Source organism: Mesoplodon mirus, assembly GCF_964341445.2.
Source record: "Mesoplodon mirus genome assembly, chromosome: 8".
In the NCBI taxonomy this organism is placed as follows: domain Eukaryota; kingdom Metazoa; phylum Chordata; class Mammalia; order Artiodactyla; family Ziphiidae; genus Mesoplodon; species Mesoplodon mirus.
In genome coordinates, this window is record NC_138984.1 from 65,386,352 (window position 1) to 65,410,188 (window position 23,837).

General features: G+C 35.5%; 1 protein-coding gene across 7 annotated transcripts in view; it reads left to right on the forward strand.

Annotated features, from left to right (window-relative positions):
- The window catches only part of MBD5 (methyl-CpG binding domain protein 5), a 244,949-nt gene that overhangs the window by 191,798 nt on the left and 29,314 nt on the right, over positions 1-23,837 (forward strand). For 5 of the 7 annotated variants that reach the window (XM_082630254.1, XM_082630251.1, XM_082630250.1 and 2 more), the window contains 4 exons: positions 1,994-2,096; positions 3,156-3,336; positions 8,163-10,298; positions 22,501-23,526. In XM_082630254.1, the coding sequence (XP_082486380.1) occupies positions 1,994-2,096; positions 3,156-3,336; positions 8,163-10,298; positions 22,501-23,526 (3,446 nt within the window). The remainder of the gene's footprint in view (positions 1-1,993; positions 2,097-3,155; positions 3,337-8,162; positions 10,299-22,500; positions 23,527-23,837) is intronic. The other 2 variants (XM_082630255.1, XM_082630256.1) reach the window with 1 other exon arrangement.

The following is a 23,837-nucleotide window of genomic DNA, read 5'->3' on the forward strand; positions in this document are numbered from 1 at the left end:
GCAAATTAAGTCTGGGAATCTGTCAGTTATCTTGCTCATGACTTTTCCAAGTCTGAGTAGACTTTACTATCTGTTAGTATGAGTTGGAATTCTCCCAATCCAAATCTGTACACTAAAGATTATTTTGGAAACTAACTTTGCCAGATAAGGTAAGACACCTTCAAATAAATTCAGCCAGCATGGGTTTGATTTGTTTGTATATAACTGGTTAAATTACTGCTTGAACATGTAGAAGAGGCTAGCCCTCCTTCTATAGCTTCCTTTGCAATGTGCAGTTTGCTTATAATTTTTAGGTTAGTCTCCAGCTGCTCCTGCCTCAGGGTGGCATTGAGGCTGCACATTAAATTTCCCACCTGCTTCCAATCTTCTAAGCTTTATCTATGCCATAAGACTTGTAACTATTTTTATGTTAATTATTACTCCCAAAAGTTAATTAAAGAGCTGCAACTAAAGGAAAGAACCCAACTGACTGATTGAGAGGAAGTGTTTTTAAAATGTCTAGAGTAGAGTACTTTGATAGAATTCAGGAATTCTTGTCCTCAAGTTTAATTTTACAATTAACTGCCTCTAGGATTCATTCATACACTTTTTTTAACTGTAACACATTAGACAGTTTCTTTTCATAAAATTCATGAATTCTTCACATAACTCGTGATTTTGTTTTATCAAAATTACCAGACCTCCAAAAACGTCTTGCTGCCCCTACCGCTATGGTGGAACTCCAGTCTGTAATATGGGAATTATTATTCTTTGCATATCATCTGAAAAAAATTGTTAGCCCAAATAAATGAGAGAGTTAACAAAGTTGAGGATTTTAATTGTGATTTTCTACATGCGTAAGTCACTTATATGGTTGTCCATAAGTAAAATATGAATTGCATTTTAAAGCTGGTTTATTTAGAGACACCAAACTACTACCTGTGTTTTTGTAGAAGCAGAATAGTCTACCCCCGGTAATGTAAAACTTTGTTTATGAAATGGAGATATCGTTTCTGGTTAAACTTTATCAGATGGCTTAAGTGAAAGTTTTGGTAAATAGTCACAAATAAAAGATATTCTTGAATACAAAGTATATAATAGTTTTCAAGATATAATATTCATGCAAGCTGTAAAATTAGTACATTAATAATACAAGTCCTAAAATGCAAATCGCTCATTTTAAACTAATCCTCATTGTAAATAAACATTAGAGACTTATCCTGTCATCAGAATTAGTACCTAATCTGTACACTTAAATTTGATCAGTATTCACATATCATACTAACTTCTGTGACCCAAAGAGTAGTAACGTTGAGAGCACTACCCAATCACCAGCCGCAAGGCCTGCAAGGCACCTTTCTGCCACCTAAAACCCTATCTCCTCAAGAGTTCCCCATCCTTATAAGTACAGCTTGGATCTTCAGTAGAATTTGAGGTGGGCCACACTTATCTATCTTCAAAGAAACACATGAATGAGGGAGGAAAAAGAGAAGCCTGTTTTTACACAAGGGCAGCTTGGTTCCAAACTCCAATATTAAAGGGAAGAACTTGTTAGCTCGAATTTTTGTAAATTTAGTGACTTTCTAGTTTGACCTCCAACGTGTTCCTAAATTTCAGTTTTTCCTCAAACAGCTTTAGAAGTAGATCTTCTAGTTTAAAATGATAATGATTACTTTCATGTTGTTTTCTTGTTCCTTTCTTACCTGCTCTTTCTTAAGAATACATTTTTCCCATCCTTAGTCCACTCTTGGTTGTCAACATACTTTTATTTATTTTTCTATGAAGATCTGTATTTTTCTGAGAAATATTTTGGTCAGAAGAAAGAGTGATAGTGTTAAAGGCTATAATTTAGTAGCTAACATAATACTGACAAAGAAAATGCTTTTCCTTAGTAGGAAGATATTTCACAGGAAAAAACCCTGTGAAGGACAGTAAGACTATAAATTATGCCGTTTTTCATATAATATGTGCAGTCAGAATTATTTCCTGATGTTTTTTTAAACTATTTTCACAGTCCCAGTGGGTCTTTGTTATCTTGCTTGGAGCAGGTTAAAACATACCTGCTTACTGACGGAACATGCAAGTGTGGCTTGGAATGTCCTCTTATTCTTCCCAAGGTAACCATTTCGCAATAGATGTATCAGCAATTTTTCATTTTTTAGGTGTTTCATATATTTGCTTTTCTCATTTGGCATTTCATTTTTATATTACTTCTCCAATCATTTATACATTTTAAAGTCTTAAATTATATATCTTTTGCATGCATTTTGGAATGCTTAAGGATTGTGGAAAATAGTTCAAGTCCAAGAGTCATTTTCAAAGGTGACAAACCTATATTCATATTAAATATCTCATCAAAACCCCTTTTGCACCATTTTATTACAGCTATACCCATGCTCACTATTTAATAGTGCAGTATTTTTTCCCTCCTGCTCAGTCTGCAATGCTATTTTTAGCACTGGTGTTGATAGATCTGCCACAAATATTTCTTAAATTACAAAGCTGAACCCTCATAGCCAAAAGTGAAAGTGTTTTACTCCTTTACAAGGTAAAAAGTAAAATCATTTTAAATGATAAAATATTTACTATAGAAACATGTCATTGTTTTCTGGGTATCTATAATAGTCCCAATCATAGAACTAAAGATTAATAGACAACTTTTTCTTTTTTGTGTCACCTCATTCACAAAAAAGCACTTGAAACAGTTTATAAGTATATGCACAATAAGTATTTTTTAAAATAGAGTAGTAGATTTTTTAAATCAGTGAAAAGGTCATATTAATATAGCAATAAAGTAAAGCCAAGGAAAAAGTTAGCATATAGCAATGTCAGATTTTAGGGTTTCTTAACTGTACTTCATCTGTTTTGTACTGTTATAACATCGGGAAATATCTAAAATTGGGAATATTATCAGATACTATTCCTTTCCATATATTTATCTTGGCTATCTTAGAATTAGGATAATCTTCATTATTTACCCTGCCACTAAAAACCATGAGTTCAGCAGAAGTATTTATTCCATTATATATAAAGTTGCTTTTCTTAAATTTAAAAACTTGAGAAAGTTTTATTCAGATTTATGGGTTAATCTATGCAAAACTTTTTTTTTAACAAGGGGATCTTTTTACTTAATATTTTTACAGACATATTTTAAACGAAGGCTGTGCTTTTTCCAGGTGTTTAATTTTGATCCTGGAGCTGCTGTGAAACAGAGAACTGCAGAAGATGTTAAAGCAGATGAAGATGTCACAAAGCTATGCATACATAAAAGAAAAATCATTGCAGTGGCCACACTTCATAAAAGCATGGAAGCCCCACATCCTTCTCTGGTGCTCCCCAGTCCCGGAGGAGGAACAAGTATGTAATATGGTGAAGGTTTTAGGGATTTTTCCTCCCCCACTCCTCTCCTGGAGGAGTCACTAGAAATCACTTTGCCAAGCATTTTCTGAGTCCACTTTTCAAACATGCACAATGCATTTAAAATTATGTATGTTTTATCATTTTATTGCAAATAACAAATTAGTTCTGAAAAATTCCCATGAAGTTGTCACCCAAAGTTTCCTATCCAAATCATTTAGTTAAATGAGGAAAATAAACACTGATTAGCACATACAAATGCTATGGAGATACATAGAGCTGAGCTAACAAAAGAGAAAGTGCCATTGGTTTTTAGGAAACAAATGTAGCCTTTTTCCTAGGGCTGTATTGGAATATGTAGTATTAAGTCCTTAAATGCAACTAGCAATGTTATCAAGAACTGGCAGTGTTATTCTTTCAGTCATTTAATAGCTACATATTGAACACCTACTAACAAATCACCTTGCCAGGAATTTTTTATACCTCCATCCAACACATACATGCACACACGCTCGTATGCACACACGAATTTTTTAAAAATTTCAAAGCTGCGGAAAAATTACATGAACAGTTCGAGTACCCTAGATTTACCAGTTAACGTTTTGTTTCAGGAGTTGCAGATATTGTGACAATTCACCCCTAAGTATTTCAACACACATGGATGTTCTCTTATATAAACCACAGTCTAATTATCACGTTCAGGAAATTTAAAACTGCTATGATAGTATTATCTAATATGCAGTCTATATTCAGATTTCTCCAGTTGTCCTAATAATATTCTTACAGTTTTTTCAATCCAATCTTTTTTAAAATCCAGGATGCAAAGATTGTGCAACTGCAAAGAGACATTACTTTTCTTTAATCTACATCAATTCCCCAGTCTTTTTCAATCTTCCATGATGTTGATACTTTTGAAGAGTCTAGGCCAGTTTTATAGATGTTCCTCAATTTTGATTTGCCTGATTGCTTCCTCATATTTATATTCAGGTTAAACATAGTTTGATACGAATACTGCATAGGTGATGTTATATCCTCATTAGGAAGCACATAATGGCAGTCTATCCCATATTGATGACATTAAGTTTGATTTCTTGGTTAAAATTATGTCCATTATTGAGGTACATTTTCCCTTTATGATTTATATGTAATTTGTGGAATTATACTTTGAGGCTGAGGAACTTGTTTTTGTAAGGGCTAGAATATGAACTCTCCAAAATATTACAATTAGCTTAACACTTGAATAGTAATTCTGGATAAAATACAGCTGAACACCAAAGCATTTGTTTATGAAAGGTAAGTAGCATTGTTCTGCAGAGTTCTGAAAAATAAGGATGAGGAATATAACCTGTAGTGATCAGAGAAAGCTTTATGGTAGAACTTGGATTTGAACCAGCCCTGGAAAATGGTAGGATTTAGACACATAAGGGAAATAAGAAAATTCTTATCTAGAATGAGTATAGCATAATTAAGAAATGATGTGGAAACTAATGTGACTTGAGTGGAAAATTAAACCTGCATAGGTAAATTGAGGCCAAATTATTGATAGTTTTAGATACAAAGAGAAGCAGTTGTGACACCAAACAGGCCATTAAAGAGTCACACTTAGGGGCTTCCCTGGTGGCACAGTGGTTGAGAGTCCGCCTGCCGATGCAGGGCACACGGGTTCGTGCCCCGGTCCAGGAAGATCCCACATGTCGCGGAGCAGCTGGGCCCGTGAGCCATGGCCGCTGAGCCTGCGCGTCCGGAGGCTGTGCTCCACAACGGGAGAGGCCACAACAGTGAGAGCCCCGCATACCGAAAAAAAAAAAAAAGAGTCACACTTAGAACTCATGTGAAGAGGGTAGGGAAAGACAGATTTGGCAGTTATTAGCAGAGACCTCCTCTCCAATAACCCTCTAACCTTTAAACTTTAACAGGAATGATCAGAAAAAATTGCTCCACTAAGGTATGTAAGAAAAAAATATATTTTAGTGAATTTTTCTTTTTCTTTAATGAGCTATGTTTTTTAAATTAAAAGATATTGCAACAACTTAAAGACATTCAACAGTAATAAATTATTTAAAATTTATCATTAGCCTGCCACCTTGATGTAAGTATGTTTTCATTTTTGCATCTTACCTTTCACATGTGTTTGCACATGCTCATATCTGCTGCCATTCTCACTTCACATCATATCAAACCATTTCAGCTCTGTCTACAGAGTCTGCCTTGTTTCCTTTTTAATGATTGGAGCAGAATCTTGGTCTAGGTCCTTTGTGCTACTCTATACATACAAGTTTCATTATTGAAATTAAAGGTAAATATTTAACTAGTATAGGTATAAGAGGTATATCTCCACATCCTTTTAAAATGATATACTTTATTGGATTAATTTCTACTCTTTTACCAACTTCAGACATAGCATTTATTTCAATTTTCTAATTTTAAATTATATTAAAAGGTTGGGATTTAAATAAAGATTAAGAAGACTCATGTAGTAGTTTTCACCTCTCTTTATTTTACATGCATAAACATACAACACCTCTTTCGAAAGGTCTATTTAATATACACAAAAGCACTTGATGAGTACCTAGCATTTACATTTGCCAACTCTTGTAATACTTTAGTTCCTAACTGCAACATAAGAGCAGCATGACTTCTGTTTGTTTATCTGTTTAGTATTCCTTTTATTTTAAAGATGGTAACTATTTTTCCCCAGTATGGAAGAAATCCTTTCTAAACGACAGCTACTTTCTAAATTCTGTTGAATGTAAAAATGCCAATGTCTATATTTTAAATCATTGAATTGTAGATAGCTACATAAATGAACAAGAAAAGACACAACTTGGTGGTTTTATTACTAAAGAGGACACAGTCAATCCCGTAATAATGTTAGTGATGTTAATACAGATGACTATGTTCTCACTATATGCCAAGCTCAGTGCCCCAAATATTTTTCATATGTTATTTCCTTGATTACAAACTTTAAAAATCTTTCTTTAACAAGAAAATGAATTCAGTTGAGTTTATCTGCTGCAATTTTCTTTTATGGTTGGTTCTCAACTTTTCATATACTGTATTATATACAGAAATCACTCTATCAAAGAATCTCTACCATGCCAGAAACAGAAAGCCCACATTTCCCAAGAAAAATATATGTTCACTACATTCTCTTACTTCTTGATTGTACACTACCAAGACTTCTGTTTATCCCAGGTTGAGAACCACTGACTTAGAAATTGTTATGTTATGATTTGACCTGTATACTACTCAGCAGGTAGAAGTTTATTTATCTTAAATGTGTAATTATCCATTTAAGTAAATATACCTCTGATTGCAAATGAATCCGAGTATACTTGCTGATATGCTGTAAGTCTAAGAATTGGGATGGCCAATGTATAGTATAAATAGTACCACTCTCATCTCCTGTGCCTCTAATAGACTCATTGGCATTTTCTCATGGAGTCCAGCTAGAGCTCAGCACCCTTTTCAGCATAGCTCTCTAAGCAGCCACCACCAGTTGATGGGAATTGGTATATGAAACTAATTTTATTTGCCATCCCTGTTTTAGAAGTCACAACCTTATAAAATAGTTAAACTTCCTTAGGGGCTAAAAAAACTTAAACCTAGAATTCTGACATCAAATGAAAATTCTGTATGATGAACCAGGTTGCTCTTGTTGCCTGTATTCTGTCTGATCTCTGAAAGAACTGAAGGGATTCCAAAAAGCCAGCGAGGGAGCAATGCACCCTGTAAAAAGAGAATACTCAATTGGAGCCCAGTACTGAAGATTTTTGCACTCTGACTAAATTTTGCATAAGAATTCTATCCTAATAAAAGAATTGCAGTCTTTTACCTAATTTGGTTGACTGGGGCTGGTTTTACAACAATGACTAATTAATGGCAAAGAAATTGAAGTGTTAAAGTATTACAGACTTGATATGAAGTTTAGCATGATTGTTTAACTTCACTGTATTTACTGTTATCACTCCCTTTGTAAAAGATTCAGAATCTTATTTACTTAATTCACAAAAATTAAGACTCTGTTACTCTCACAGTGAAAATATTGGGATGAGGAAGAGTTTTTGTAGCTGTCCCAAGGAGGTTTTAGTAAGGTTATACAAACCTTTATAGGGCAACAAATTTTCTGGTGAAAATGGCAATTCATTTAAATCACTCAAGAAAATATTATGCCACACAGATCACAATTTTCTGTTGTAACTGTGTTCTTAGAAAATTCAAATCCAAAAAATAGAATCATCATCATTTCTATCTGGGCTGTCATTCTTGATTTTGCATATTATAAATATTATTAGAATGGCTAATGTCAGTATGTACGAATTCAGATCCCCATCCTTTCTCAACAGACATGAGGGAAACAAGCATAATGAGCAGTTATTGAGAACCTTTGGTCAACTAAGGGAGAATAGTGTGCATCTTTTACAATCAAAATTTATTGTAGAGTACAGAACTTTTTTTTTTTTTTTTGGTTTTTTTTTTTTTGCGGTACGCGGGCCTCTCACTGTTGTGGCCTCTCCCGCTGCGGAGCACAGGCTCCAGACGCGCAGGCTCAGCGGCCATGGCTCACGGGCCCAGCTGCTCCGCGGCATGTGGGATCTTCCCGGACCGGAGCACCAACCCGCGTCCCCTGCATAGGCAGGCGGACTCTCAACCACTGCGCCACCAGGGAAGCCCCCAGAACTTTTTTTTAATTGCAAAGAGTCACAGCTTCTGTTTGCAGATTTCTTTTTTCAGATGCCCTCCCTTCCCCATTTCCTTCCCTCCCTCCATCCTAACACAAAAGAATTGAGACTACTAACAGATATTTTTTTTCTCTTTCACATCAGATGCAACTCCAGTAGTACCTTCACGGGCAGCAACTCCAAGATCTGTAAGAAATAAGTCTCACGAAGGAATTACAAATTCTGTAATGCCTGAATGTAAGAATCCTTTCAAATTAATGATTGGATCATCAAATGCCATGGGAAGGCTATATGTACAAGAACTGCCTGGAAGCCAGCAACAAGAACTCCACCCTGTCTACCCCCGGCAGAGATTGGGCAGCAGTGAACACGGACAGAAATCTCCATTCCGTGGCAGCCATGGAGGCCTGCCCAGCCCAGCGTCGTCAGGTTCCCAGATATATGGAGATGGCTCAATCTCTCCAAGGACTGACCCACTTGGAAGCCCTGATGTTTTCACAAGAAATAATCCTGGTTTTCATGGAGCTCCCAATTCTAGTCCTATTCACCTGAATAGGACTCCTCTTTCTCCCCCTTCAGTAATGCTACACGGTTCTCCTGGACAGTCATCCTGTGCAATGGCTGGAAGGACTAATATACCTCTTTCCCCAACCTTGACTACAAAGAGTCCAGTAATGAAAAAACCAATGTGTAATTTTTCAACTAATATGGAAATACCACGAGCAATGTTCCATCACAAACTACCCCAAGGCCCACCTCCCCCTCCTCCACCTTCTTGTGCTCTTCAGAAAAAGCCATTAACATCTGAGAAAGATCCACTTGGCATTCTTGACCCTATTCCTAGTAAACCAGTGAATCAGAACCCTGTTATCATTAATCCAACTAGTTTCCATTCAAATGTCCACTCTCAGGTACCTGTGATGAATGTAAGCATGCCTCCTGCTGTTGTTCCTTTGCCAAGTAATCTCCCTTTGCCAACCGTAAAACCTGGCCACATGAATCATGGGAGTCATGTACAAAGAGTTCAGCATTCAGCTTCAACCTCCCTGTCCCCTTCTCCAGTGACATCCCCAGTGCACATGATGGGGACTGGAATTGGAAGGATTGAGGCATCGCCCCAAAGATCACGCTCATCTTCCACATCATCAGATCACGGAAATTTCATGATGCCACCTCTAGGACCCCAGGCCACTTGTAGTGGTATTAAGGTTCCACCCAGGTCACCAAGGTCAACAATAGGGTCCCCAAGGCCATCAATGCCATCAAGCCCTTCTACCAAGTCCGATGGACATCATCAGTACAAGGATATCCCCAACCCATTAATTGCTGGAATGAGTAATGTACTAAATACCCCAAGCAGTGCAGCTTTTCCTACTGCATCTGCCGGAAGCGGTTCTGTAAAGAGTCAGCCTGGTTTGCTGGGAATGCCTTTAAATCAGATCTTGAACCAGCACAATGCTGCCTCCTTTCCAGCAAGTAGTTTACTCTCAGCAGCAGCCAAAGCACAGCTAGCAAATCAAAACAAACTTGCTGGTAACAACAGTAGCAGCAGTAGCAATTCTGGAGCTGTTGCTGGCAGTGGCAACACTGAAGGACGTAGCACTTTAAACACCATGTTCCCTCCTGCTGCCAACATGCTTCTCCCAACAGGTGAAGGGCAAAGTGGTCGAGCAGCACTAAGAGATAAGCTGATGTCTCAGCAAAAAGACTCACTGCGGAAAAGAAAACAGCCACCTACCACAGTGTTGAGTTTGCTCAGACAGTCTCAAATGGATAGTTCTGCAGTTCCTAAACCTGGACCCGACTTGCTAAGGAAGCAGGGTCAGGGGTCGTTTCCCATCAGTTCAATGTCTCAGTTACTACAGTCTATGAGTTGTCAAAGCTCTCACTTGAGTAGCAATAGTAGCCCGGGTTGTGGGCGCTCAAATACTGCTTTGCCTTGCTCTGCTAACCAGCTGCATTTTACAGACCCCAGTGTGAACTCCAGTGGTCTTCAGAATCCACTGACACAGGACGTACCTTTAAGAGGGGAAGCCGTGCACTGCCACAATGCAAACACTAACTTTGTTCACAGTAACAGTCCAGTCCCAAACCACCATCTTGCAGGTTTAATAAATCAGATTCAGGCTAGCGGGAACTGTGGGATGCTCAGTCAGTCGGGCATGGCCTTAGGAAATTCATTACATCCCAATCCACCTCAGTCAAGAATTTCAACGTCCTCCACTCCAGTGATACCAAACAGCATTGTTAGCAGCTATAATCAAACAAGTTCTGAAGCAGGTATGGTTTTATTAGAAAAAAGTACCCAAAGGTACTAAACTTTTATACGTTTTTTTAAAATTTATACCAAAATATTTATTATGATAAGAAATGATCCTTTCCCCATTGTGAAATTCTCATCATTTCTTTAGTATTTATAATTTTATTTACAGAATGCTAGGGATTTGTCTCTTAGAAAAAATAACAGCCAAGAGGATTCCATGTGTTTCCGTTATGTGTCAACCTGTGTCATTTTGAATTTTGTTCAACTTTCAGTTGGTTCTATAACCATTGGACTCGAAACTACAAAAGAAGCCATAGAAGGCAGGATTTCCTGGTTTCCAACTACATGAGACGTACTTGGTCTATGCCAATATAAAAGCTGTTTCCCCTAGCTCTTGTTGTATTCAGGTAAATGAAGCTCATTTGGAAAACCCCAAAAAAAGGGCAGAAATACATGGATTTTTTGTTCTTGCTGCTGACCAGAAATAGGTGAATGGATAGGAAAAGGTAACTAGAAGTTGTATGAAATAGAAAGCTGTCTTCTAATGTGTTTTCTTATCCTAGTTTGCTATCCTTTATTATTATTTGTTTGAAAAAATTCATAAATGGATATTGGCTACTCCCTTTTTTAAAAAGGTAATAATTTAAGTTTTCCAATAAAAAAGGCTTGAAAACCTGATTTCCAGAATTTTTGATCTTGAAATTATTTTACAGTTTTCTTGGAGAACTAAACCATTGTTTTTACCATTGACATTATGGTATCTCTTTGTCCGCTATTAATGAAGGAGACAAATTTATTTAAAAGTAGACACATTAGAAAGAACTATATTTTATTTCAGTAGAGTCCTCAGAAATTGTTACAAAAAACCGTAAAGAAGCACTGTAAAGATAAATTCATTGAGACGTCAGAAAATTTGACTATAAAAATAATAGAAAGAATACCCAAAACCCAACAATAACGATTTGAGAGATTGGTGGGAAATGACAGGGAGGAAATAAAAGATGATTGTAGAGACAATATTATTCAGCTATGAAAACAGTGGGCTTTTAAAACCAGATTGTTACTGGAAGTGGGAAAACTGCTGAGGCTTTTAATAATCTATTGTATAGATATATATAGACTGTGTTATACCACCATGCTGGAAAGGCATTATGACCTACATGTCTTTGTTGCTGATAGTAAAATCAAGTGTTTTCCTTCCTGGTGTCACTACTTTTACCTGCCATTCTCCACAACTTGTGCTATGTGTTATGTTTTGATGTCAGTATTTAATGAAGAATTCTTCATTGACCTCTTCTGTTAAAAAGAATATAAGGTGAAGATGATAATTGAAATGATTAGTGCCTTCTTGATATTCTTAGTCTAAGGAATCTCATGAAACTATTTTTTACATGTTTAACAGGATTCTTATTCCAAAGGGGCTTCCAGCTTTTCAATGACTCATATTCCTTTTTAGATAATCCCAAACAAATGAAAATTTAATCTTATGCATTTAGCAGATTAAGGTTACATAAGATCAGTAACTATTTAAAAATACACTATATTTATTAAGCATACCTTCAATCATTTAGATGAGGCGTTGTTAGTCTCATTGTATTATATCTTTCAATTTTGATACCCCTTACCTCAACTTACTTTGTTTCAGGTCTAAGTTCATATTGCAAAGTGTACGTATTTTATTAATGATGTATTTTAATTTATCTATAATGGAAAAGACCAACATTTATTTATATTCTTGTTTCTTCTGATTGTTAAGTTTCGACTTATTTTATATAGTCTTAGACATGTATTTTCTTGTTCCATGCATCTCTGTAAAACATCAGATCTGGATTGCCAGTGCTGGGAGTGTCAAAACACGCATGTTGAAAATTTACTAATATAAGTAAAGTGTTAGCATATAAATAGCTAAAAGGGATGAGAATAAATATCTAGTAATGATATGGATGTGACCAGTCATGTGTAAGCTAACAGAAAGCATATCCCTGATAAAAATCTAGGTCAATAAGAACTTTTTAAAGTAGTAAACCTAATAAAATTAAATACTGCTTAATGTGCATAGCTCTGATGTGCAGCTGGTAATAAAAATGGGTAGATTTACTAATTAATATAATTCTTTTGATGAGCTGAATATTGAAGAGGTCTCTAATATCATGTTTCTTTTAGATACACAGTGAACTGTGTCAACTGAATGTCCTGTTATTATAACTGCTTAGCCTTAATGTTTATTTTCACTGACGTTTATTCATCCATCAAATACACACCAAAGCTGGGCTTTCAGAGTGAGACAGCTGATGACAGTTACAGCTATCCCTTTAAGTTTTGCTGAGTATTCCTAGCATACTAGTAAGACATTAGAAGAAAACCACATTTTATTCTTAAAATGTTGCTTTTAGCTGTCATTGAGTACCTATGATATGCCAGGTGATTTGCCTGTATTATTTCTAATTTGTGCAGTATTCCAAAGTATAAGGTATTCTTGTCCTCATTTTACAGATGAGTACATTGGGCCTCAGAGAACTTGAATAACTGTCCAAGGTCATACATAATTGAATTAGGATTTGAACTCAGGTTCATCTGATTCTAAAATCCATTTTCTTCCCAGCTGCATAAGTTCTTCATTTGAAACATAGTTGTGAAAAATACTGTTTTCACTTTCAAATCTTTAAAAATACCCAACAGATAGTGAATCAAAGCATATCAATACATGTTAGGAACCACGTTTGTAAACTTTTGATGCACTTTTAGACAAAAATCAGTAATTTTGCCTTCTCTATTTGGACTCTAATATCCTATTAGTGTACAATAATTAGGATGTTTGTGCCAATGCAGATGAAATGTCCACATTATCAAAAGAACTACCCCTCCTTTGTGAATCACATTTGGTAACCTTTATTTGAATGAATTTGTATCACCTCACTCAGATAAAAATGGGTTTCCTAGTGGGTGATGTGTCAATAGGCCTTTGGAGAAGGCAACTTTGCAGACGCTAGCCCTGCCATTCCAGGTGTGATAGCACAATGAGGGTGAAAGAGACCCACAGGTAACATGGCCCAACTCTTCCTTGTGGTAGTGGAGCATGAACAGAACTCAAGTGACCTCCTGCTCAATCCAGTGCCTTTTTTCCCCACTCTCCTAAGCAGCAGCTCAAAAATGTTACATTAAGACCTATTTAAGACCAGAAATCACTCTGAAAACATTTAATTCGATTGGCTATTTGTTTTCAAAAACTTCTTTTAAAGAAAGTTTTTCTATCATAAACAGCCCAAATATTCATTTTTTAGGCCTATATGTGAATACCAGTCCATATTTTAAATGTATTAAAACTCATATATGAGAATCAGAGGCAAAGTAGTAAAAAAAAAAAAAAAATCAGATTAAAGATACGAAATGCTTAGAAAACATTTCTAAAACTTAAGAATATACAAGGTTTTATTAATTCTATTTGGTGTTTTGAAATTGCCTTTCCACTAAAGCTCTCTAAACACTTTGCATTGTAAAGTTTACAGGTTTCTATTAGCTTTTTGGATATGAAATTACAAGTGAAGTTTAATATTTCCATGTAACAGATTTAGAAAATGACCAGTAGGATACTTGGTGACATTCCTCAAGTTGTAAAGCAAAGCTCTGGTGGATCTGGCAACCAAACCCCAATCAGTTCCTGATTCTCAGTCCAAACACTCAAACTGCTGAATGCAGGTATGTTCTGAAATCCATCACTCGTGTACATTTAAAGCAACTTTCAGTTTATGAAGTGAGATAAGTTTCAACACTTAAGTGGTTCCAGCACGTGTCCTGTGGTGTTTTGGTTTAGGGAGGAATTCAAAATCAAGTACCCCTGACTGACAAATTTCATCAAGTCCATGCCCCTTTGGGCCTCTGACTGCTGCCCACCTGTTTACCATAGAACAAAAACACACATGCCAGTAACCCGGGCCTCTGCAGAGGACCCAGCCCTGTCAGTGTCCACATGACAACCCATCCTTCCATGGCCCTGTGGGTTTTCACAATTTTCAAAGAAGCAAAAAGATTTAGATTATTCTGCTAACCAACTTAATAACTGAACCTTACCTCCCTCCAGTATGATAAAAAGTCATTAAATATAAATTTTTCACTTTAAAATGCCTTTTATATTCTCATTTTTTTTAATAAAAAACATTTAATCAACTCTTCTAAAACACATGAAAATGTAGTCCTGTGAAAGGGCAGAGTATGAGTTTGTACCAAAAGAGAAAATAATTCAATCATTTATTTGCCTTAACTCTTAAAGATATACATTGACTAACAAGAATATAAATAAACCTATGAATAAATATTTGCTCATGAATATTTATATAAATATATATATATTTTTTAACTCTGGAAAAGAAAGTGTTTTTTTCAGCACAAAATACATTTGATTGAAACTCAGTGCAGCCACTAATATGGTAGGTATAAGAAAATTAGAGATCACAAAAGAATGCTTTGGATAAAATATTGCAAAGTGCAAGCTTGGTTTTTTGTTCTATGTATTTATTTATTCTCAGAGCATGCCAGTAAACAAAATAAAGGGAAATTGTCATTCCCTTCATTTGAGGTTATAGTTGCAAAAAGATTATGGGTTAAAAATACTCCAGGATGGATTGTTCTATGTTAGCTGTCTCAGGATGTGGGACATTTGTGTGGAAATAAGCCTCTAGTCTTTTATAGACTTATGTAGAATGAAAAAAGGCAGAGACTCCTTTAAGGTTGTGACTGAATTAATAATAATTGCTATTGAAAGTATTTCCACCCAAGTTTTTAAATGCCTAGATTTTACGCCTCACCTGATTGATGCATAGGCTTCTAAGTTGAAACTTGCCCTCTGCTCTTGTTTTTTAACCAAATACCAAAACTATATTAAAATCTTGATTATGTGATAAAAATCTATGTCTATTCTTTTAGTTAAATTTTTGCAAAATGAGCCATTTCTTCTTTGCTGTAAGTTATTTTTACAACAGGCAGTGTCTTGCTGTTTAAGAAGGTTTCCTAATATCAGGGTTACACCACTTGCTTTGTTTACATATTCCAGGTTTAATGTTTCCTTGTGTACAAAAAGAGGAGTTAAAATATGTTTGAATTTAGACACTGAGTCTATGTAATCAAAGGTGATAACAACTCAGAGTGGTGTGATATGTTTGCTGATTCAATGATCTATTTTGTACCTTTCAAGAAATAAATTGTCCCAGTGTGCAAATTGGGAGAATTTTATTCTATTGCAACACACTAAGCTCACTTATAAAATCACTAGAAATCCTTCAATTCTCAAGGGGATGCCTAAGCTATTATTTACTAAAATCAAGTGGTCTAAGAACATTGAAGCAGCTTCTAAAAGTACCTAAATTCTAGGCAGTAATGTTAACTCTACAAAGACTTGACTCATTAAAAATAATGCTTAAACATTTTCCTAGTGTCATCAAAATAGATTTCATTTCCACCTGCATGGAGTACTAAATAAATCAAATCATAAACTTCCTACCTTCAAGGAACTTATATCAAACAACATTAATGCTAACAAAGCAAAGAGTAGAGTAAAAATTATTTTCTAAGAATTATACTTCTTGCAAAGTCAAAGTAACAACTCACCTTTTTACAGATTAGGAATGGAACTAGACAAACAGAAGTCTGAAGGAGTTGCTGAGATACTCCTGGGGTAGGAGCTAGTCCAGGGAAATTCTAAATATCTGTCCAGGACCCATGGGTACAGGTATAAGAAAGAGTAGTATTTATCACCAATGCCCCAGAGCGGAGCTCCTGTGCTGCATGACTCCACAGGGATACCTCTCACATTAGAGTCTGATAAACATGCTTCCTGGAGCACAACTCCATAGACCATCCCCCACACAGTTGAGCAACTGAGAGGCCTGATCCTAAAGCAGTGTTTTCCAAACTTATTTTTACTTTTAACCACGGCAAGAAATTAACTTGCATTCCATTTAACTAGAGATATATTTTTAATGTACAACAAAAGTTTCCTGAAAAAAACACTCTGTGTGATGCACTCTGACATTTTAGATCCCATTCTATCTTATCCTGTCTTATTCTATTTCTTTTTTTATGACAGTCATGATCTACCGAAATGATTTCACCACCCACCAGCAGAACATGACCCAGCACTCACATGTATAAGTTAACAGAAACAGTTTCCACAAAATAATATCCTAGCTATGCAATGTACTCTTTTTTTTTTTTCTTTTCTATTTCATTTATCAAAATATACTGGTTTGGGGGCATACTAAATCGATTTTACAGTCTTAAATAGGTCTAAGCACTGTCTTAGGATATTCATAAGGTAATTAACTCAGCAAATATTTATTGAATACCTAGTATGTGCTCTGCACCGTTTAGCACTGAAAATAAAATAGTACACAATGGAAGGATACAAAGTTAACTTCATAATCTAGAATCTCTACTTGCTCTGCTCATTGAACAAAATGAGATAAACTTCCAGTTGGTATATTGATGGATGGAGCATTTTAACTGTTATTCTAGCATATTGAGAGAACAGAAATCCTACCAAGCAAGAGACTTAACCTCTTCTCTCAGCATTTGCTTCCTTACAATAAATATTAAGAAAAATGTGATAAAAAGCATTTGTAAAAAAAAAAAAAAATCTTTGTTACTTGAGAAACTGAAAAATCTCAAGCAATTTTTTTCATTTCAACAGTTTTCAGAGTAATTCTATGTATTAATAAAGGAAGCAGAAGTGATCAGTAGTAAAACACCCTTTTTTTTGTCTGACCCCATTACCACCCAAAGACTGGCCTTGCCTCCTCAACAGTCATAATCACTCAGACCTCATATTCCAAGATTCAAGATACAGTCCTTCCACTGTTCTTTCCTCTTCCCTAAGAGGTTGGCCCTGTTGAGGGTGGAGAGTATTTCCTCAGATACTGCCACTGATCCCTTTCCCCTCTTCCTTTTCTCCTAAGTTGTGTTGGTTTTGGGTCCCTCCCTCGCTTCCTTATGGAGAACAAATAGACACTAGTCCCTAGGGCTTCCTGCCTACTTCTGGTAAAGGAATGCTAGGAATTTACATCAGGATCCAAAGCACAAAGATAGAGATTGGTATATTTTTGTAAATACATATTACCATGTCATTACTAAGGCTTGGGAAAATAATATCTTGCTGGAAGATCTAGACCTCATAAAAGTTATCTTTCAATTTTTTTAATCCTTTAAATATAGAAGAGAAAATTTTACTATTTCCATGGGGTTGAAAAGTGAATTATATTTATTAGACTCACTAGGGCATGATATTTTCTCCTGTCTCTAGAAGCATTCGTTTTTATTAAGGATTATCATTGACCCTGTTTGCAATTAAAGTACACTTGCCAAAGCAAATGATAAAGGTCAAATAGTGAAGGAGTATGTTCCATATGATGTATTTCTTAGGTTCTTGAATTTATGGATAAAAAACAGTATTTGGGCATATCAATTAAGAAAAAGTTTTCTAGCATTAAGTAGTATTTATTCAAAATTGAAGCTATAGATCAAACTGGTAAAATGACATTTTAAAAGCACCTATTGGTCCATATGGAACAAGCTTTATGCCCTCTCTTGTACACATACAAAGACATGTACAACACTATTATTAATACTTAAGGGCCAACCATGTGAGAGTTTAGCATGATATGAACAATGACTCTTCTCAAAGAATATTGGTGACGAAGAAGAGAAATAACTCTAAAGAAGTAGACATTACCTTTGTTTTGAAAAGCAGTGTTTACAAAATGAGGCAAATAAAACACCTCAAGAATGAAATTGTTAGTAATAGGAAAATATCCTTTAAAAATCCTAAAAAAAAATTACTGATGCTATTTCTGTATACACACACATATATAGACACACACACACATCATAAATTATATGTGTGTGCAAAGAATACTGTTTATATCTGGAAATCTACCCCACTGGAAAAAGCTACCACTGTTGTTGCCTAATTGTACTGGACTATCTCAGTGATTGGGTGTCTAGGCATGTGATCTCACACCAGTAAAGTTTATTTGGATGGCTTTCCAGTCTTATTTCTTACTTCTTTAAAAGTAACAGAAACAATGAGAAAAAGAAGTTATGCCAGTTCATGGTGCTGCTGGCTGGTGTGAAATAATAATTTTTTCTAATTAAAGGACTTCTCCAACTTACTAACTTGTTCGAGGCTCCCAGCTGCCTTTTAGTTATTTAACTGCTAAATGTTTAGTGAATAGTTTGCTATTTTAAAAACTCTTTTAAAAAAAACTGTCTCCCTCATTAGATTAAGCTCAAAACATCTTAGCTGCCAAAAGAAAAATCAGCTTTAAGAAAACTTTTTCCCCACATGCTTCAACAGACCATAGGTTTTTATGCAGAACTATGAAGTAAGTTCACCAGAGAATGCCTGTTCAAGATTAAGTGCTTCAGAAATAAGCAATTTCCAGTTTCCCTCCTGCCATAAAAATTCACGATCCTCTTTCAATGACCCCAAGCATTAATGAGTTGACTTTAAGAATTCAGAGTACTTTGGGATGGATGTCTTCCTCCATAAGATTATTTTAACTCCCCAGCACACCTGGGAGTCTTCTAAAGTAACTTGACATCTTTCAGCCATCTCCTTTCCAGCATCCCTTATCTCCTGGCATTGGACCAATCATACCCTACAGAGTCAGTTTTCACTTTTCTCCACAAATGGGTGGTATTCTCTCCTCCACATACACACTTGCCACACACACACACAGCATCAAGTGATCTGATTCCTAGAAGTTGAATGCAAGTTTTACGATCTTAATAGATTGATTCAACCAACATTTTTTGAATGCCAACCACGTGTCAGAGACTCTTAGGTCTTGGAAATACAGAGGGAAATAAGACATGATCCTTGCCTTTAATGGTTTAGAAAGATGATTTTAAATTTCTTCACTGCTTGTCTAAGGCAGCAGGTTTAACCATGGGTGAGAGGGCTTGGGTGTGTAGGAAAGCAGCATACAATATTTTCAGTCATATTTCTTTATTCTGAGGATACATTACCCTCCATACACTTTATTATCTCCTTGCCTTTTTAAAAAATTACTTTGCTTCTGCTTAGAAGCCTTTTCTATCTCCTTTTCCACTCTCAAATCCCAGATCAAATGTTACCACTTGCTTAGTTTTTCCTGACACCTTCAGTTTTACAATTGTCCCCTTGTTATATACCTGCTGTTCTTCCTGGCATATTGCCTTGTAGTTATACTAGATACATGAAAAGAGCTTTAAAATTTCCTGGTTTGTAATAAGCTCTCAAAAAATGTATATTTGAGAGAGACAGGGAGATCTGTGTGTTTATCACATTGCCTAAACCCTGAGTTCCTTAAAGAAAGGGCAGGGTGTTGTGTTGTTGTTGTTTATTTGTTTGTATCACCATTTCTACCCTTTTGTTCAGTAGAGTGTACTTGACTGTTGAATTGGTGTGTTGAAAATTAGAGAAAATAAAAAATATGCCTGATCCGCATATTACCCTTAAGAAGCTTGTGGTATTCACCCCCTTCTTGTTTGTAATGCAAAAATATACCCAGAGTATCTATGTTTTCTTTATTGTCATTCCTCAAGCATATTTAGATGGAGAATTTTTAGAATAATGTCCCCAAATGACTACTTTCATGAATCCTCAATATGGATGTTTCTCTCTTACAAAATAAAGATAAAAGAATAATAACCTCTGCAGAAATCCTTCATCTACAAAGCCTTGTCATACACACACTAGAGTATTTTGAAAATATACTCTCACTGTGATTAAAGGAATGGGTGATCTGTACATTTAAATATGCCATTATTATTTAACAGGGAAAAAAGCCATAGATAGTGATTACTAGTAAATAAGAGTTTTTATTAGCTTGTTTAAAAAGATGAATTCCAAACGCAAATAATCACATACCTATTTAACGGAAATAGCAGAAAGATTTAAGAAGCAATGAAATGTTTAAGGTGTTGATTGTTTTATTACAAATCTGAATTAATATTTAAAGAATTGTATACCATATGCCTACTTCGGCATTTTATCTCCTTTAAATGAAACGCTGAGAGCTTAAAAAAAAAAAAAAAAAAGACCACAACACCTAGGAAAAATTGCAAAGTCGTGCTATAGAGATATATATGTTGGATATGCTGATTTATACTTACTACTATTACCATGTCATCACAACTAACTGCAGCTACTAATGTCAATAATAATGATGACAATGATAACTCCTTTTATTTGTATACTTTTACACATTGCAAGCCTTTCACTTACCTATTTTTGAGTCTCACAACAATCATGCCAATGAGTTTCCTTAGGAAAAATTCAAAGGTAGGAAAGTTTCATATGCAGGAAGATGTCCATCCATGTGTTATATATAATGAAGAAAAAATCAAAATATAAATGCCAAACTTTATTGGATCAATAATATGATCAATCCATATGCTACATGGTTAAAAATATTAGTATGGAGTTTTTATGTCAGAAAGGAAAAATTATTGTGTTAGTCTGTTAGGAGGAAACAAGAATAATATATAGTTATATTTGTACTACTATTACAACTATGGAAACATTTCTGTGTATTTGAACAAGGCCTCAAAGGTAATGTGGTCAAATATAAAGTTTGTTATTATGGCATATAGCACAGCAGTAAAGTGTTTGAATTATTTTAGATTTTCAGTAACACTGGTATTGTTCATAATAACATATACATGTTTAATATTTTAATAAATTAAGTGTATGTGCTTATAATATTTGCCAAATGCATGTATTAAATAAAACAATGCATTTCTTTAGGGTAAGACGTTTTTCCAAAAAATGATTGTAGTTTCCTTCAACAGAATGTGATTCTCACCCTCCCCACCCCACCCCTTGTGCATCTGGATCACCAGGGGTGATTTCAAAGAATACTACTGCCCAGGCTGTACCCCAAGAGATGAGTTTTCAGCTGGTCTTGGATAGGGTCCAGACATTGGTTTGTTTGTTTGTTTTTAAGTTCTCTAGGTAATTATTTTGTGTAGCTTGGATTGATAACAACTAAAACAATTATAATACACAACTGAAATTTTATTATTAAATTCCCTGAATTTAATATACATTACTTTAATATACATTAAAATATACATCTTTAGCATACATAAGACTTTCAAGGTTAAGAATGCTGTTTGGGTGAAGACTGGTCTGATTTAAGGAATCATGAGTATAAAGTATCTTTATGCTATTAGAATGACAAAGATTTAAAAATAATGATAAAACACAGTGTTGGTGAGAAAAATGAGCACTGCCTACATTGTTTATAGAAATATAAATTGAATATATATTGATCAGCTTCACTGGAGGCAGTCTGACAATGTGTATCCAGAGCTTTAAAAATATGTAAACGCTTTGTCCCTGGAATTCCACTTTTAAGAATTTTTACTTAGAAAATAATTGAGCATATTGGCAAAGATGAGTTAATAAGAATGTTTATCATAGTGTTGCTTGAAATAGTAAAAGATTGTAAACAATCGAAATATCCACAACAATGGATTGAATAAATTATGGTATATCCATACATGATACTAGTAAAATGGATCTATAGTTAACATGAAAGGATATTCACAATATATTGATAAATGAAAAAAAGTTGCAAAACAATATGATTCCATTTTTGTTAAAAAATATATGTAACATGTATATGTATGTCTGCATATGTGTATACATATAGGTGGGAAAAGCGCAGAAAACTATACACTAAAATATTAATAGTTATCTACATAGGTACTTTTTATTTTCTGTTTTGTATTCTCATGCATATTCTATTTGGGGGTTTTTTTCCACTAAAAGAAAGTACTGGTATTATAAATATAGAACAAAAACTTTTTTTTAAATGTAAAAATATATTTTGAAAAATGAAGCATTGTTACTTTTATCTACCCAATTGAATGGACTACAACACAGCTTCCCCCATTTTCACCTTGTCTGGTTGTGAAAAACAAAATATTTGATAGTTAGAAACAGGTATTGCTTAAAGTACTAAGCTTCTTCAATATATTCATGTTCAAAGTAGGTCAAGAAGTATGAAGTCAAACTAGTTTCATTAACATGTCAAATCATCTCTAACTACAGTTTATCTGGTTAGAATCTACAGAGAGGACATGTAACATATTAATTGAAATGTATCTTGATGTATTTTTATAGAGTTGTCTTCCTTAACATCCATAATTAATAAGTGGGTTTTTTTCCCTTTATTTTAGGCGGTTCAGGACCATCATCCTCCATAGCCATAGCTGGCACCAACCACCCTGCCATCACAAAGACAACATCTGTCCTTCAAGACGGCGTCATAGTCACCACCGCAGCTGGAAACCCACTGCAGAGTCAGCTGCCCATTGGGAGTGATTTTCCTTTTGTTGGCCAGGAGCACGCACTTCATTTTCCATCCAACAGCACTTCAAACAACCATCTTCCACACCCCTTGAACCCCAGCCTCCTCAGTTCTCTACCTATCTCTTTGCCAGTGAATCAACAGCATCTCCTAAACCAGAATCTATTAAATATCCTCCAGCCTTCAGCAGGAGAAGGCAAGTCTGAGATCAACCTCCACCCTTTAGGTTTTCTCAACCCGAATGTAAACGCTGCTTTAGCTTTTCTCTCCAGTGACATGGATGGGCAGGTATTGCAGCCTGTTCACTTTCAACTCTTAGCAGCCCTGCTTCAGAACCAAGCCCACGCAGCTGCCATGCTTCCCCTGCCATCTTTCAATCTGACCATCTCAGATCTTTTGCAACAGCAAAATACCCCTTTACCCTCATTAACACAGATGACAGCCCCACCAGACCATTTGCCAAGCAATCAGTCAGAGAACAGCCGAGCTGAGACCCTTTTAACCAGCCCCCTGGGGAACCCTTTACCAAGCTTTGCAGGCAGTGACACTACTTTTAACCCCCTGTTCCTCCCAGCTGTCACTGGGGCCTCAGGATTAATGGCCTTGAATCCCCAGCTGTTGGGAGGTGTCCTGAACTCGGCATCGGCCAACACCGCTAATCATCCAGAGGTTTCCATAGCAACTTCTTCCCAGGCAACCACTACCACAACCACTACATCATCAGCAGTGGCAGCACTGACTGTCTCAACACTTGGTGGGACAGCAGTGGTGTCAATGGCAGAAACATTGCTGAATATATCTAATAATGCTGGGAATACACCTGGTCCAGCTAAACTGAACAGTAACTCTGTGGTGCCACAGCTACTTAACCCTCTACTGGGGACAGGTCTGCTTGGTAAGTTAAATTTTTTCACAAATTTTTACAAAAGAAACGTTTTTCTAATTCATTTTCTCCTTTTTAAAAAAACTCCATTTTGTCACACTATTTTTAAAAATGTTTTTGTTATGTCACAGCTTGCTTAAGGAACTAAATATAATAACACCCACACACAACCATAGTTATACAAACATGAAAATGACTTCTTCCTTTTCCCCTATTCTAGCAATACTAAATATCATTTTAATCTGCTTTCTCTTCTAATTTTGATGCCACCTAAACCTAACCTACCCATCATTCTCTTAAGCCAAGTAGTCTTATTTTTCAAA